This window comes from Polypterus senegalus, chromosome 4 (assembly GCF_016835505.1).
Source record: "Polypterus senegalus isolate Bchr_013 chromosome 4, ASM1683550v1, whole genome shotgun sequence".
NCBI lineage: Eukaryota > Metazoa > Chordata > Cladistia > Polypteriformes > Polypteridae > Polypterus > Polypterus senegalus.
Window position 1 is genome coordinate 58,714,021 of NC_053157.1, and position 17,406 is coordinate 58,731,426.

Here is a 17,406-nt window from a genome sequence, read left to right on the forward strand (position 1 = left end):
AAAGTATCTATCTATCTATCTATCTATCTATCTATCTATCTATCTATCTATCTATCTATCTATCTATCTATCTATCATCTACTGTATTTGATGACTTAAAACTGGATGACAGTCGATTTGAGTTTGGTCACACATCTGTTTTCTCATCAATTAACAGCACTTCTTCTTTTTCATAAGCAAACTGAAACTCCCAGCTCATGCAAACTTAATTTCCTTATCTGAGACTCTCCAGTTTATGACAGTAAGTTAAATGACTTATAAAGTTATAAGATGGAAAAAGAAATTGATCCACTACTCCAGTACTAGAATTTTACATTCAGATTTGTATATATACAATGTTTATTTATTATTATTTTTTTATTTCTATAGCACATTCCAAACAAAGGATGTAGCTCAAAGTGTTTTATAAGATTTCAAAGAAAATTTTACAAGAAAAGAAAAACCAATTAAAAATAGATAAAAAAAAGAATTAATAAACATAATATCATTTTCTAACAATTTCTGTTGTACTAATTGTGTTACATTGTTAAATTTGAACACCATATAACCTCAGATACATCCATTAAACTAATATGGAAAGTAGAAGATATGAAGTAGGTCGCCTTTATATATTCAAATGGCAACATTTTACATTACATTCCCTTCGCCATGTCAGGTCCTATAAAGATTACATTGGGACAGTCAGTTGCAGTTTGGTACAGATGTCAGAGAGCAGTAAGTGAATCTCTGTACCATAGCCATTGGAACCTTTCTCTACTTTGTAGCTGTAGTTACATATCAGTGTAGTTTTTGTTGCACGTAGATAAGAATTAAAAAGTACAAAATATTCTTTCTCATCTCACATTTTTCTCAGAGCCTACAAAACGTGAAGGTTTTCTTGGGCCTTTTAAAATATGATTTCAATGTAGCAGTAGTAATAGTAGTATAGTAATATAAGAGTCACATGTAGTTGATATGGTGAAAGTCTTCCTTTCATGTCTGATCAACATATAACATGTCAGCACTAGAATTTTAAATTCAGATTTGTATATATACAATGTTTGTTTGTTTTTGAGTTTTTCTTTATTTCTATAGCACATTTCAAACAAAAGATGTAGCTCAAAGTGCTTTACAAGATATCAAAGAAAAAGTTACAAAAAAAGAACAAACTGTTAAAAATAGACAAAAAAAGAAATTAACAAATATAATGTAATTTTCTAACCTGCTTAATCCAGACCAGACTCGTGCTTAACTAGAGCCTATCCCAACTAGCATAGAGTACAAGGCAGGAACAAACTCTGGCTGGACATGTCACCAGTCCATTGCATGACAGACACACACACACTACAGCCATTACAGCTTCAACACAAACATCTAACAAGGATTCAACCAGAGTTAAAGTAAGACAGTGTAAAGACTTGCATTTTGTGTACCAAAATAGTAATACTGATCAAAAAGTTTGTTTCAAATACATAAATGGCTGCACGTATTATATACTGCTCAGAAAAATTAAAGGAACACTTCTTAATCAGGGGTGGCACGGTGGCGCAGTAAAGAGACCTGGGTTCGCTTCCCGGGTCCTCCCTGCATGGACTTTGCATGTTCTCCCCGTGTCTGTGTGGGTTTCCTCCGGGTGCTTCAGTTTCCTCCCACAGTCCAAAGACATGCTGGTTAGGTGCATTGGCGATCCTAAATTGTCCCTAGTTCGCATGCTTGGTGTGTGGGCATGTGTATGTGTGCCATGTGGTGGGCTGGCACCCTGCCCGGGGATTGTTCCTGCCTTGTGCCCTGTGCTGGCTGGGATTGGCTTCAGCAGACCCCCGTGACCCTGTGTTAGGATATAACGGGTTGAACGATGACTGACTGATCCAAGTCAATGAAACTTCCAGGCTATTGATCTGGTCAGTTAAGTAGCAGAGGGGGTTGTTGATCAGTTTCAGCTGCTTTGGTGTTAATTAAATTATGAGACGACCCCCAATACATGAATGGTTTAACAGGTGGTGGCCATTGACATTTTTCCCTCCTCATCTTTTCTGACTGTTTTATTTCACTAGTTTTGGCTTAGGTCAGTGTCACTACTGGTAGCATGAGGCGATACCTGGACCCTACAGAGTTTGCACAGGTAGTCCAACTTCTCCAAGATGACACATCAATACGTGCCATTACCAGAAGGTTTACTGTGTCTCTCAGCATAGTCTCGAGTGCATGGAGGAGGTTCCAGGAAACAGGCAGTTTCTCTAGGAGAGCTGGACAGGGCCGTAGAAGGTCCTTAACCCATCAGCAGGATTGGTATCTGTTCCTATGGACAAGGAGGAACAGGATGAGCAATGCCAGAGCCCTACAAAATGACCTCCAGCAGACCACTGGTGTGAATATCTCTGACCAAACAATCAGAAAAATACTTCATGAGGATGGCCTGATGGCCTGCCACCCTCTAATGGGGCCTGTGCTCATTGCTTGGCATCGTAGAGCTCGATTGGCAATTGTCATAGAATACAAAAATTAGGTGGTCCACCACTGGTGCCCTGTGCTTTACACAGATGAGAGCAGGTTCACCCTGACCACATGTGACAGATGTGAAAGGGTCTGGAGAAGCTGTGGAGAACATTATACTGCCTGTAACATCGTTCAGCATGACCGGTTTGGTGGTGGGTCAGTGACAGTCTGGAGAGGCATATCTATGGAGGGACGCACAGACCTCTACAGGCTAGACAACGGCACCTTGAATGCCATTAGGTATCGGGATGAAATCCTTGGACTCACTGTCAGGCCCTATGCTGGTGCAGTGGGTCTTGGGTTCCTCCTGGTGCATGACAATGCCCAGCCTAATGTGGCAACAGTATGCGGAGTGGTGGCTCTGAGGCTATAGATCTGCACTGGCAATCGGAAGGTTGCCAGTTCGAATCCCATAAAAAATGCCAATAGGGACTCTGCTCTGTTGGGCCCTTGAGCAAGGCCCTTAGCCTGCAATTGCTGAGCACTTTGAGTAGTGAGAAAAGCGCTATATAAATGCAAATAATTATTATTATTATTATTATTATTATTATTATTATTATTATGCAGGCAGTTCCTGGAGGATGAAGGAATTGATTCAATTGACTGGCCCACATGTTCGCTTGACCTAAATGCAATAGAACAACTCTGGGACATTATGTTTCGGTCTATCTGACGCCACCAGGTTGCACCTCAGTTTGTCCAAGTGATCAGTGATTCCCTGGTCCAGATCTGGGAGGAGATCCCCCATCTCAATAGGAGCATGCCCTGACGTTGTCAGGCATGCATACAAGCAAGTGGGGGCCATACAAACTACTGAGTATGATTGTGAGTTGCTGCAATGAAATTTTGGCAAAATGGACTAGCCTGCCACATCATTTTTTCACTTTGATTTTCAGGGTGTCTTTGAATTCAGCCCTCTGATAATTTTCATTTCCATCGAATGATGTGACTTTCTTTTGTTCCTAACCCATTACCCAGTCCATATCAGTAGATATATCCATCAGGATTTTTTCCCCATTGAGATCTGATGTGTTTTCAAAGTGTTTCTTTAATTTTTTGAGCAGTTTATTTACAAATTAAAGAACGATTCACAAAAACATTCCTTTTTTTCCCCACAGATAATATTAAAATTAAAGTCTGGACAATCAGTAGAAGATGACATTTAAGCAATGGAAAATTATTGCACATTCTGAGTGTGTTGATGACTTGATTATTTTGATATTGCTGTTTATAATTTATATTATTTTATAGGTCATTAAATAAATTGCTTGTGTTTACTGTTGCCCTGCATTGTGCAAAAATGTATTTATGTAAAATTTTATACTATTATCATATCATTTTTATTTGTAATTTGAAAGTATACCAGTGTTGTGGGTGGTTGGAGCCTATCCCGGCAAGCACTGGGCACAAGGCAGGAACAATCCCTTGGACAGGGCCCTAGTCCATGGCATATATGAAAACAACATAACAACTTCTCATCACAGTACAGAAGAGCGCTCACTTTAACTGCAAAGACAAAGACAAAACCAAAGCTTACGCAGCTTCTGCACACTTCAACATGCAATCTGACTTTTTGCAGAAGCTGGCAATAGAAAAATGGTTAGTTTATTATATTATTATGCAATTTAATTTTGCATTCCAGTTATCAAAAAATGAGCATATCTAAGAAAAACCTTGAAGAGATCTGTGCTTGTATTTATCAAGTGTCTTAGAATTACTCTTTGGAATTGCATTAAAAGTCTGTCTAGGATAAGAATTTGTCTGACCCCTGAGTAGGACATGAGAAGTTCTTATGAAGCATCCTTCACTGACTCCAAGCGGGAAGAAGCAGTTCATGTTTCAGAAAGAACGATTTTACAACACCCTGAACTGCAAAATGGCACTGGTGACATTTTGTGACATTTTGTAGTTTTCTAATAATAATGCTAAGACTTCACAAAAATATAATAGTAATAGTAAAGAATATTATTAATAATAGAAGGAGGAAAACACAATAAGGTAGGTTACTGTGCTAAGCTGCATTTTATTCTTGCCAATCTGCAACAAAATCAAGAAAGGATACAGTAATGTGCACCAAAATGGGAAGACCAAGACACACATGCCTAATGAGAATAAGTCCCGATAGCAGGCAGTTTATTTAAGAATGAATAATCCACAACTGTACTTTCAGAAGAATCACCTTCTTGCTTTTATGGCCATGGCAAACAGCTTGTAAAGTAATTAGTCACAACTATATTTATGCTTTTCTGAAGTCATACTCACTCTTGCAGTGTTCTAGAGTCCTGTTCTGTGCCTTTCTCCATAATCCCCCCCCCATCTCCCATGAGACAGCATTTATCTTATGCCCAGGGAGTCTCTGTCTGCCTTCCTGAACTTCCCCAGGCTTGTAAAATGTAACACGAATGTTCTAGATCAGCAAATCTGTGCAACTTTTTTCTGTTTCAACTCACAATTTAGTCTCAAGATTTTTACTCTGAGACATTTTTACTCTGTTTTCTCCAATTTCCTGAATAATGGATGGGATGATTTCTTCACAAAAAGAGAAGAAATAGCAGGATGCCATTATTTTAAATACACAATTTTTATGCATTATTACCAAGGGTGCAATAAAGAATTTTTAAAAAGGTGCAAGAATGACAAATTCAACAGAGAATTGTGGTATGTGTGCAAAGACTTTGGATATGTTCTCAAGGAGAAGCAGTCGACATCAAAATAAAACATCACCATTAATGGACGATTAATGCACAATGAAAGCATATATTTTGTACATTAATTTGCAGATAAGGAATGATCAGGCATTTGACTGGCATACAATGGAGGTGGTTTTAATTTCCAATAGTGCTCATTAGTCTTTCTAACACTTTACCAGTGCACTAGCTGTAACCTATTTCTGATCACATTTTAAATATTACTTTTAACAAATGCTTTGGAAGGTTTACACCCCTAAGAGTTGCTTCATTATGAAAAATCCAAGTTTTAGGATATTTCTTGCTTTTTTTGCTAGTCTCTGTAAAGCTCACTTTTACCCCAAGTAGGTAATCAAAGTAGAGACACACAGATTAAGACTATTACAAACATGGATAGAATATTGTCTTCATATACAGTACTTTCTTTAGTAGCTGTCACAAGCTACCTGACTGGGACCAGGAGTTGACGTAGGCAGCGTCAAAACAAAACATTAAGCCAGTAGAAGGTTAAAAAAAAAAAACAGAAGTTTTATTACAACAGTTTCTTGGAAAAATAAAATTCTAATGCAGGATTATATACGGTGCACACAAAAAATACAAATAAAAATAAAGGAAAATAATACATCAAATACTTCTGGTAGACAAATGGTTTTATGTATAAAAATAACATGGAAAAAAACCCAAAACAAACAAAAATACGGCTTTACCCATTTCCAACCAAAGCACCATGTTTAAAATTGTATCTTGACTTATGCTTGTGTCTTTGCGAGAAGCCAGCCGGAAAATGTATGATGACCCAGTCATTCGCAGATGACCAACAGTAAGTGATTTTATTTAAATATCTTTGCTCTGCTTTCCCAGTTGCTGGAAAAATTAAAATAAATTTGTCATTGTGTTGCTGTGTGTGTAGAATTGTGCGAGTTTCAGCTGTGTGTGATGCTTTGGGTACGCGTTGCTATATCAACCAACACTCTCGATGTTCTTGACACAAAATGAATAATCAGCAACTCAGTTCTGAACCCCAGGGACGTACTTAACTTCAAACTTGTATGGCTCTAATGACTAACACCACTTGCCGACCCTGGCATTGGAATCTCTCATCCATGCCAACCATTCTAATGCACGATGGTCCGACTTTATGACAAATGGGTGTTCTAAAAGGCAGAACTTTATTGAGTCCACCACCTACTTAATTGCCAAAGTTTCTTTTTCTATGGTGATGTACTTTGTTTCCCAGTGGAGTAACATAATTGATACAAACAATTGGGTGTCTATGCTTGCCTTCATCCTCTAACAAGACAGACCCTCTCCCGAAGCATCTCTTTGTAGATGAAAAGGTAAGCTATAATCTGGACATTTCAGAACAGGAACTTTGCAAATTACATTTATCACATTTTCAAAAGATTTCCCACATTTATCAGTGTAATGCACTTTTTTTTGCCCACCTCGTGGAGAAGGTTTGTCAGAGGAATGCCCAGTACTGAAAACTGGGGCAGGAACATCCTGTACTATCCTGTCCTAGGAAAGACCAAACCTGCTTCTTCATAGCAATCCTGTGACAATCCCGAACAGCGGCAACTTTATCCACTTGTGATTTTTTTTCTCTTCCGCCTATGGTGTACCCTAGGTATCACACTTCTTTCAGAGCTAGAACACATTTCCTGGGATTCACTACTAGTCCTGCTTGTTTGAGCCTGTTAAAAATATCTGCAAGATGACATACATAATCATTCAAAGAATTACTATATATTACAATGTTATCTTATCTAAAACAACATCCACAAGCCTCCGAAAGTTGGCAGCTGCACTATGCAGTCCAAAGGGCATCACATTAAAGTGAAATAAACCGCCATGTGCCTTGAATGCTTTGAGTGGCTTTGCTTCTTTGGTCATGGGCAACTGCCAGTATCCTTTGCACAAGATAGAAACTTTGATGGATCAAGGTTTTCAATCAGTTCATCCACTCTAGGCATAGGATATGGATCAAATGATGAAACTGCATTTAGTTTATAATAGCCCACACAAACCCTAATCTGCCCATCCTGTTTGGCTCAAGTACAATGGGACTGCACCACTCATTCACTGACGCTTCGACATTCCCAAGTCAGATTGTTGCCTGCAATTCCTACTAAAGGATCTGATGTAAACATGTTGGAACCCTGCTGCATGTCTATCAGTTAGGACCAAGAGAGGTAAGTAAAATATTGTGTTCAATCAAGTTAGTCCAATCAGGTATCTCTCCAAACTTCTCTGGTACAACATGCTTAATTTCCACTTGTCTTTCTGGACGGAGATGATCCAGCTCTGGTAGGCAAACTTGAGAGTCTGTCGCTTGCAGAAACTGTGCAAATGAAAAGCTGAACCCCAGTATTAGCCTTTTATTTGCATTCTTTAAACAGATTAATATGGAAAAATCTGTCATTGATGGTGAGCTCTGTCAGGCATGAAAACCTCATAGTTCAACTGAACCTTTTGTGCTATTATTTCATAGGGACCCTGCACTTACCTAGTAGACTGTTTGTAGAAGTAGGTAATAACAATAAAACGTTTTGCCCAGGTTGGTAAGTTCAGTTTTAAGAAACTTGATCATACCAACGTTTATGCTTTTGTTGTGCTTGGGCCACATTGCCTTTTACAAATTGAGACACTGATGCAAGTTTATCTCTCATTTTAATTATACAGCTTAGAATGTTCATCTGCTCCGCATAGTTACTATCTCCTAGTGCCTCCTTTAATACAGCCAATGGTCCTCATATATTGCATCAATAAACCATTTCAAAGGGACAGCATCCCTTAGATCAGGCATGTCAAACACGCGGCCCCTGGGCCGTATGCGGCCCGCAACAGAAATCTAGACAGATCCTAGTTTGCACTGAACTTGTACAAAATGATTACTATCGTTTGTGATTGAATAATTCTGCATCTTCGACGTTACTTATTGACTTTTCTTACTTCCGCCTTCTGACAAAAGCGTGTTTTCCCATGGCATTACGGTACCAGAAACATCATCTGCTAGTATAGCCACGAGCCTTGACCAAAGTGAATGAGCCGCAACGTCACAACTGAAGTGCTAGGCTGCAGCAGCAGGCAGCAGGCGCGGCCTTAGGCATGTGCAAACTGTGCACCTGCACAGAGGCCACCACGCCAATATATATTGAATATAAAACAGAAAGAGAAAATAGCGACACAGCTGACGGAATGTGGCCAATAAACATTGTGTTTCTTGTTAATTAGTATTTACTAATGTCGTTAGAGTCGAAGCAGTAAGCTATATGTAGTATTATAACGTTCTGCCGTAATGAGAATATCATGGGCTGCCACTTGGTTTTCAAGTTACAGACACGTGAATCTAGACGCGTGTCATGAGCACGAGGCGGCTATGCAGTGTCCGCAATGGATGTGGCCATTCGCCGTGCATAAGATACCATATTGACATTGGCGGGCAAAGGGGCAACCGATTCTTTCTCTGCCCAGGGCTGCCACTGCAAGGCTACACTACTGGCTGGGCTGCTGAGACTGGCCACTGAGCAGAACTGACCATCACGAGTAGTAATAGCTCGCATATTTTAACTTTTTTTGCTCTAGTTTTATGTAATTTTGTGCTAGTATATTAACGAACAGTTAGTGCAGACTACAGCTGAAGATCTGAAGTGGTCGCGAGAAGTTGGTTAGTTGTTTATTAACATATTTTTGTGATTTTGAGTTTGTAAAATTAGTGTAGGTCAGGTGGCTTTTTGCATATCGGTTTATTTTACAATATAAACTTTGAAGTAAACTTAGTAAAGTAAAATTTGATTTTTGGAGGGTTTGTTTTCCAACTTGAATTACTGAGCAATGAATTCAGTGAGCGTTTTCATGATTTCAGTTCACATGAACAGGACTTTGCGCTGATCTCTTACATTGTTGAGAATGCACCTGAGAATATCAAAATGGAATTGATTGAACTGCAGTCAGAATCTATTCTGAAGGCAAAATACAATGAAGTTGGTGTGCCAGGCTTGTATGCTTACCTGCCACCCTTGTATGTGCAGATCCGTAAGTTGGCATCGAGAGTACTGTCTATGTTCGGAAGCACTTACCGTTGTGAGCAATTGTTTTCGTTAATGAAAGCTACCACAACCCCACATCGCTCAAGACTTACTGTCGAGCACCTTTCATCCCTCAGAAAAGTTGCAGCTACACAAGATTTCAAGCCTGATATTGACAAACTGGTTACTAACAAGAGATGCCAAATGTCGGGACAAAAGAAATAGATCTCACACTGTAAGAATGAATATAATAAATATAATATAACAATATAGGGACCTAGCTAAGAGGCTAAGACTCTAATTGTACACTGTTGTACGGAGAGTGTATGGAAATAAATTGCTTTTCTTTAAACTTTAAGTGTTACATTTTTTAAAGTTTTCAGTATTGGAAAGAAAGCTACAGTAACTTTGTGTAATAGTATAATAGTATTTGTTACAGTGTGGCCCGCTGACGCACGTATGGCAGTCGAAGTGTCCCACCAATGGTAGTGAGTTTGACATGTCTGCCTGAGATGCTTGAGGAAATTATCTGCAAGCAAAAGGCTGATAAGTAAGCCATTGGTTCCTGTCAGCTCCTGATTCAGATACAAACTTCCTCAACATTTGCTTCATTCTCACACTGAAGTGCTCAACAAGGCCATTGCTTTACTGGTGGTTCTCAATCCCTTAATCCATCTTAAATCAGTTAGGTTACTCCTTTATCCATTAAGATTTCCCTAGGAATGCCTACTTGAGAAAACAGTTGCACTAGGGCATTTGCTACCTGCATGGATTGAACCTTCTTTAGGCGAAATGCTTTAGGCTATCTAATAGCATAATTGCAAAGGATCAGAATGTATAGTACTTGTGTCAATTCTTGCTCCTCTGTCACAGGTAATGGTATCAAAGGTGCCTAGTCTCACTTATTTACAGGCCCTACAATGTGACATTCTGAATAGTTTTTGCAATGACTGGCTACTTCCTTGGACCAAATGTTTAGAAACCCAGTTTGCTGTTTTTGTTTTTGTTTGCCCCAAGTGACTGGTCCATGGGATATCATGTCCCATTTGTAAGACCATGTCCGTACAACCTTTGCCTGCTTGCCTAGTTAATCCTGGTGATACAGTATCCCTGGTTTAACAGAAAAAAGCCAACTGTTTGAATTTGAGTCAGCTTTGACTGATGGTTTATGAATGTTAATTTTCTTTTTCAATACATTTTCACAAACCCACCAAAATAGTTACAAAAGAAATAGATATTTACTGTACATGAAGATGGTTTACATTTACTTGCATATGTAATAATCAGTCATTATATAAAATTCAATAAACATACAAAAAGAAAGAAATACATAAAGAAATACAGGAAATTGCCAAAAAGAGATTAGATACTGGGTTAAAACAGATTATGTACAAACATGAAGACTTAAAGCATATACTGTAAATAACTTGATGTAAACTCTTTGTAATTCTCTTTTTACATTTAACAATTACAATGATCAATAGAATACCTTATTTTTAATTCTTTCTTTTTCTCTCCTTTCCCTCAAAAATTAATAATATCGTGTAAAATGAACAAAACAGATTTAATTCTGCCATAATAGATCACTCAAACCTGGAAGATTAAGCACTGCTATAACATCAACATCAAGAGTCCTTTACAGTAACCACAAACTTCATTATGTCAGTTACAAAATGTTCTAACACAATGGCTTATATAATCCAATACTAATATAATGCACAAGTTTAACATACAATATTAATATATGCTGAAATATTGCACACAAAACAAAGCAGACAGTGTTTTAACACAGGTTTAGTTTCTTTCATGACTTTATGACCATACTTGTAAATCTGTTAACTAATGGTTTTTACCAGGAAAGCATTTAAATATAATAAAACATTTATTTGTCTTGAAATTTAGAAGAAAAAAGGAAAATCCAACTTTTCTGTCACATGGGTTCATGATAACACTTACCAGGGCCACTTTTCACACAAATACTTGTAACCTCACCAATCTTGCATACCTTATAAAATCACAATGTTCTTCACCTTGACAGCAACTGTGCTAATAAATTCAGTGGCAGTATAATTTCATTCTCACAGATTATTGCATTACTTAAAAATAAAATAAAATTACTTGTTCTTCATGTTTTGAAGTTTAGAAATTAACAAAATATTTTTGTGTAACTTCCAAATGAGATGCTACTTACAGTATTTCCAGTCTTACATATCAATCCCTGTGAGTTAAGAAATAGTGAAAACAATACTGTGTCAAATGCTAGCTATATATATATATATATATATATATATATATATATATATATATATATATATATATATATATATATATATATAGTGGGGAACAGCCAGAACACAAACAGGTAGACATCATTTTATAGCACCACACACGTTTATTTATAATATATATACAAAAGTGATCACGCACAACCCAGTGCCGTAGCACCAATCACTCCAAAGTCCAGGCCTCTTCACAACAATGCCTCACTCTCTTCAGGCCGCCTTTTCCTCTCCTCCCGAGCTCTGCCCTCTTCCAACCGACTCCAGCCCTTGAATGGAGGGAGGCGTCCTCTTTTATACACACCCGGATGTGCTCCAGGTGCCTCCTGACAATCTTGACACCCCCAGCCGCGTGCCGCAGTATATATCTATACTAATAAAAGGCAAAGCCCTCACTGACTGACTGACTCATCACTAATTCTCCAAATTCCTGTATTGGTAGAAGGCTGAAATTTGGCAGACTCACTCCTTACAGCTTACTTACAAAGGTTAAGCAGGTTTCATTTCAAAATTCTACGCGTAACGGTCATAACTGAATCCTACTTACGTACATATATATGGCCATAGCCTGCAGCTCGGACGCCGTGTGAGGCGGAGTTGCGTCCCCCATCACCACGCCTCCCACGATGTTTTCTGACCCGCTAAAAGGCAAAGACTAGAGTGAGAAATGCAGCTACCTGCTCCTGTGGACTGGGGAAAAAGGAAGAGACATTTTTAACACATGGACTCTTACCCAGGAGGAAGCCAAGGTACTGAAAACTTATTATGACCGTTTTGAGGCGTTTGTCATGTCTAAGACGAATACGATATTCGCAAGATACAAGTTTAATGAGAAGGCGCTGGGTATAAACAAGACTTTTGATCACTTTGTAACAGAGTTAAAATTCCTGGTGAAGGACTGTGCTTATGCAAACGAAGATGAGATGGTCAGGGATAGACTAGTGTTTGGCACAAACTCAGCGAAAGTGCGAGAGAAACTTTTAAGTGCCGGGTCTGAGCTAATATTAAATAAAGCCGTGGACATCGCAAGATTGCACGAGATAGCACAAGCACAGCTGAGAACCTTCGATGCATGTACTCCGAGAACTGACTGTGAACGCAGTACACAGAGAACAAGCAAGAGCTCCAAACATATTCATAAGTGCAGCTACTGCGGAAACAAAGCACATGGTGGAAAAAGTCAATGTCCAGCTAAAGGAAGACAGTGTAGAAAATGTGGTAAATTGAACCACTTAGCTAAAGTTTGCAGGACTGGGAAAGGTAAACCTGTGCATGCAGTGTGTGATGTCTCAGATAAAGAGGAAGACGAGCTGTTTATTGATGCAGTAAGAAAGGAACAACCCTCTGAAGCTGAACAAGCCTTTGTAGACATATCAATAGGAAAGCAAGGTGTAAAGCTTAAGTTTAAATTAAGTTCATAGACACGCTGCCACTACATATTCGCAGGCAAATCCACAACTTAATGCCTGTTAAACATCTAAGGGCTCATTTATACTTCACGCTCAGAACGCGTACGCGCCCGCATCATGGCTGCCACGCGTTCCCAGCGTTCATTTCACGTGTCCTATGAGCAGGTCCTCAAAAATGAACGTGACGCGTGCGCGAGTTGCAGTACCAGCAAAAAGTCGGGGGGCGCAGTGTGCTAAAAGTCGGAACGTGGCGTCAGAGTCTCTGTTTACTATCTACATGTGACAGCAAGCCTCTATGGAGATCCTTCGGGGATCGATGTGCGCACTTTGCTGTTTGATGAATGGTTCAAATACAGCGCTATACATTATGTTGCCGATGTGAAGTTGCAAAAAAAAAAAATAGACGGCACAAAAGATGGTATGTGAGACTTTTAAAATGTATTGTGTCATTTATATATGTCTTTTTTACTTTTTAATTTTTGCAACTTAACAACAGCAACATAATGTATAGCGTTATATTTGAGCCACTGAGAAAAAAATAAAGGACACGGTAAAAACGTGTACTTTGTGATTAAAGTGGAAATTTCGCTTTAATCTCGAAATTTCCACTTTAACCTCGTAGTTTACTTTATCATTAAAGCAGACGGTCGCAAAGCGTCATCCCAGTTTTTAATCGCTACGAGCTTCTTGGACCTGACAGCAGGTAAAGTAAAACAATAAAAAATAGATGGCACAAAAGATGGTATGTGAGACTTTTAAAATGTATTGTGTCATTACGATCGGGAATATGCGACGCTTGAATATAAAAGCACCACGAATGCATCTGTATGTCGGCATTTTGCTTCAGCAGCGGAAAGCAGCAATAGATCACCAAACAGAACACATTAAATGTATGATATTCCAACTCTCTGCACATTTAGAATCTTTAGATTTATATTTGATATCACTTTCATGATGAAATGCATTAAAATGTGTATGTTACATTTTACATATAATTTCGTTTAAATAATGAATACTGTTAATAAATACACACATGGGGGAATAATTACACACATGGGGTGTCACGGTGGCAGAGCGATAGCACTGCTGTCTCGCAGGGAGTTATGTTGCTGGTATTCCACACTGTGCTCCGGTTTCCTTCCAAAGATATGCAGATTTGGGGATTTGGTGCCGCTAAAATGACGCTAGTGTATGTGTGTGCTTGTATTCACCTTGCGATGAGCTGAGGCCTCGTCAAGGGACTGTTTCTCACTCGTGCCCAATGCTTCCTGGAATGGACACATACATCCCTGGGTTTATGGATTTAATCAATAAGCATCCTTTTCAGAGATATTGCGGTAAGGTGTTATCGGAATTTAATAGGTGTTCTAGGCAATTCACAAAACAAAGAAGCCGAACATGTTCTCACCACGATAATATCTCGCACTGCCACCTGGTGGAGTCCTCCAGATTTACGTAAAGAACGCGCGCAAGTATAAACACTACAACGCTTGCGTAGCAGGAGCGTCCGCTGCAGCATGCGTCGCGTTGCGTGAAGTATAAATGAGCCCTTAGATTCACGAGTACCGATTTGGGTAGTGAACACTTCGATGAATGAAACCTGTTATCTTTACAATGGTCGACAAACACGAAATGTAACTTGAACACAACACATTCTCCAAATACGAACCTGATTGAAAGAAATAATGATAATCAAATCCTTGAGGACATCAACACTCATAACAGTCACAAAACAATTGCATTGACAATCATGTTATGTTATTTTTAAAATGTTTCCTTTTTTTTTTCATAACTTCTTTAACACACTACTTCTCCACTGCGAAGCGCAGGTATTTTGCTAGTATATATATACTAGCAGAATACCCGCGCTTCCCAGCGGGGAAGTAGTGTGTTAAAGAAGTAATGAAAAGAAAAGGAATCATTTAATAATAACGTAACATGATTGACAATGTAATTGTGTTGTCATTGTCATGAGTGTTGCTGGCATATATATATATATATACATATACATATATACACACACACACACACATATAAACATATATATACATATATATCATGTTACGCACGCGCGAGTAGGAGACCGCGGACTGATTTTAACACACCTGGGAAGACATTCGCCGGCAGGGAATGGTGGGGTACTAACTTTCTCTCCGTGCTTTCTAGCAGAAAAAAAAGACGCTCCGCCGCCATAAGCCGGCATTGCCCGCAGTACGTTACTTCCGCCCTTCCTCCGCCATCTTGTCCTGACGTCATCGATCCCAGCACCCCTCACGGTTCCTTCCCAGCATTCCTCCACTTCCGGCTCCTCCCTCATAAAATGGCCGCCAACGCCATGTTTCGGCATCGCGCATATGAACTGTTTAGTTTATATTTTGACCTGCTTTTTCTTTTTGATTTATTGTGGATCGTCTACAATATACGGGGCTGGAAAACCCCAAACCTTTGTGCTGTCTCCTCTTGAGATTATTACAATATATATTGTAACAACTGGTAGTTGAGTATTGAAGTTCTCGGAGCTGAACTTTGCTGCGCACTTCCCTCAAGCTATCGGCTAGCGGAATGCCAGCGCCATACATGCAGCTGTACCTAGCTCATTAAACAGGCGAACACTCGTGTCCCATACACCGCACGACCCCGAGTGTCTCCATAAATAATTGCATAGATGGAATATCTAGCAAGACACAGCTCTGTCCTTTATAACCTCTTTAATAGAGCAGAGAGTCAAAAACAAAGCTTAACACATTGCAAGTTATTGCCAAGGTCATTCATAAAGACATCTTTCTCCATGATGGTAACTGTTACACTTTTATATAACTGGGCTGCAAATGAACCAAACCCACCCAAACTAACTTGACATAAACACATAACATCTCTAATACAAAAGAAATCAACTGCCTTGCTTAATTAACATAAAAAGTAAACTCTAAAGAATTACCCATAATGCACCAGGCTGTTAGCGCTGACTGCCGGGTCATTACAATATATATACATATACATATATATATACACATATACATAAATATACACATATATATACACATATACGTATATATACACATATATATATACACATATACATACACTGCTCACAAAAATTAAAGGAACACTTTATAGAAACACGTTAGATACAACAGATCTCAATATGAAGTTGGATATCTATACAAATAACGACAGGGCAATGTCTTAGGAACAAAAGGATGCCAAGTCTTTTAATGGAAATAAAAGTTTTCTGCCTACAGAGGGCTCAATTGTGTAGACACCCTAAAATCAGAGTGAAATGAAGATGTGGCAGGCTAGTCCATTTTTCAAAAACTTAATTTCTGCTACTCAAAATGCTTTTCAGTATCTTGTGTGGCCCCCACGAGCTTGTATGCATGCTTGACAACGTCGGGCATGCTCCTAATGAAACGACGGATGGTGTCTTGTGGCATTTCCTCCCAGATCTGTATGAGGGCATCCCTGAGCTGTTGTACAGACTGAGGAGCAACCTGGCGGCGCCTAATGGACCGAAACATAATGTCCCACAGATGTTCTATTGGGTTTAAGTCAGGGGATCGTGAAGGCCATTCAATTGTTTCAATTCCTTCATCCTCCAGGTACTGCCTGCATACTCTTGCCACATGAGGCCGGGCATTGTCGTGCATTAGGAGGAAACCAGGACCTACTGCACCAGCGTAGGGTCTGACAATGGGTTCAAGGATTTCATCTCGATACCTTATGGCAGTCAGAGCACCATTTCCTACGCAGTAGATGTCTGTCGTCCCTCCATGGATATGCCTCCCCAGACCATCACTGACCCACCACCAAACCTGTCATGTTGAACGACGTTGCAGGCAGCATATCGTTCTCCTTGTCTTCTCCAGACTCTTTCACGTCTATCACAGCTGCTCAGGGTGAACCTGCTCTCGTCTGTAAAAGTACAGGGCCAGTGGCGGACTTGCCAATTCTGGTGTTCTTGAGCAAATGCCAGTCGAGCTCCACGGTGCTGGGCAGTGAGCACAGGGCCCACTACAGGACGTCGGGCCCTCAGGCCATCTTCATGAAGTCTGTTCCTGATTGTTTGGGTAGAGACATTCACACCAGTGGCCCTCTGGAGGTCATTCTGTAGGGCACGAGCAGTGCTCAGCCTGTTCCGCCTTGCACAAAGGAGCAGGTATCGGTCCTGCTGATGGGTTGAGGACCTTCTACGGCCCTGTCCAGCTCTCCGAGAATAACAGCCAGTCTCCTGAAATCTCCTCCATGTTCTGGAGATTGTGCTGGGAGACACATTAAACCTTCTTGCTGCAGCATGTGTGGATGTGCCATCCTGGAGAAGTTGGACAACCTGTGCAACTTCTGTAGGGTTAAGGAATCACCTCATACTGCCAGTAGAGATAATTACTCAAGCCAAAACTAGCACGAGTGGAAAACCAGCCAAAAAGATCAAGAGGGAGAAACTTGAAATGACCTCCACATGTAAAACCAGTCCTGTTTTGAGGGTTTTCTAATTGTTGCCACTTTAGTGCACCTGTCGTTAAGTCCATGA

The 17,406-nt window shown here is 39.7% G+C and overlaps 1 protein-coding gene across 1 annotated transcript in view; it reads left to right on the forward strand.

The window, feature by feature from the left end:
* The window catches only part of LOC120528709 (kinesin-like protein KIN-14I), a 42,321-nt gene extending 38,680 nt beyond the window's left edge, over window positions 1–3,641 (forward strand). The window contains exon 12 of the mRNA XM_039752865.1: window positions 3,594–3,641. Coding sequence (XP_039608799.1) covers window positions 3,594–3,641 — 48 coding nt within the window. The remainder of the gene's footprint in view (window positions 1–3,593) is intronic.
* The last annotated feature ends 13,765 nt before the right edge of the window (window positions 3,642–17,406 follow it).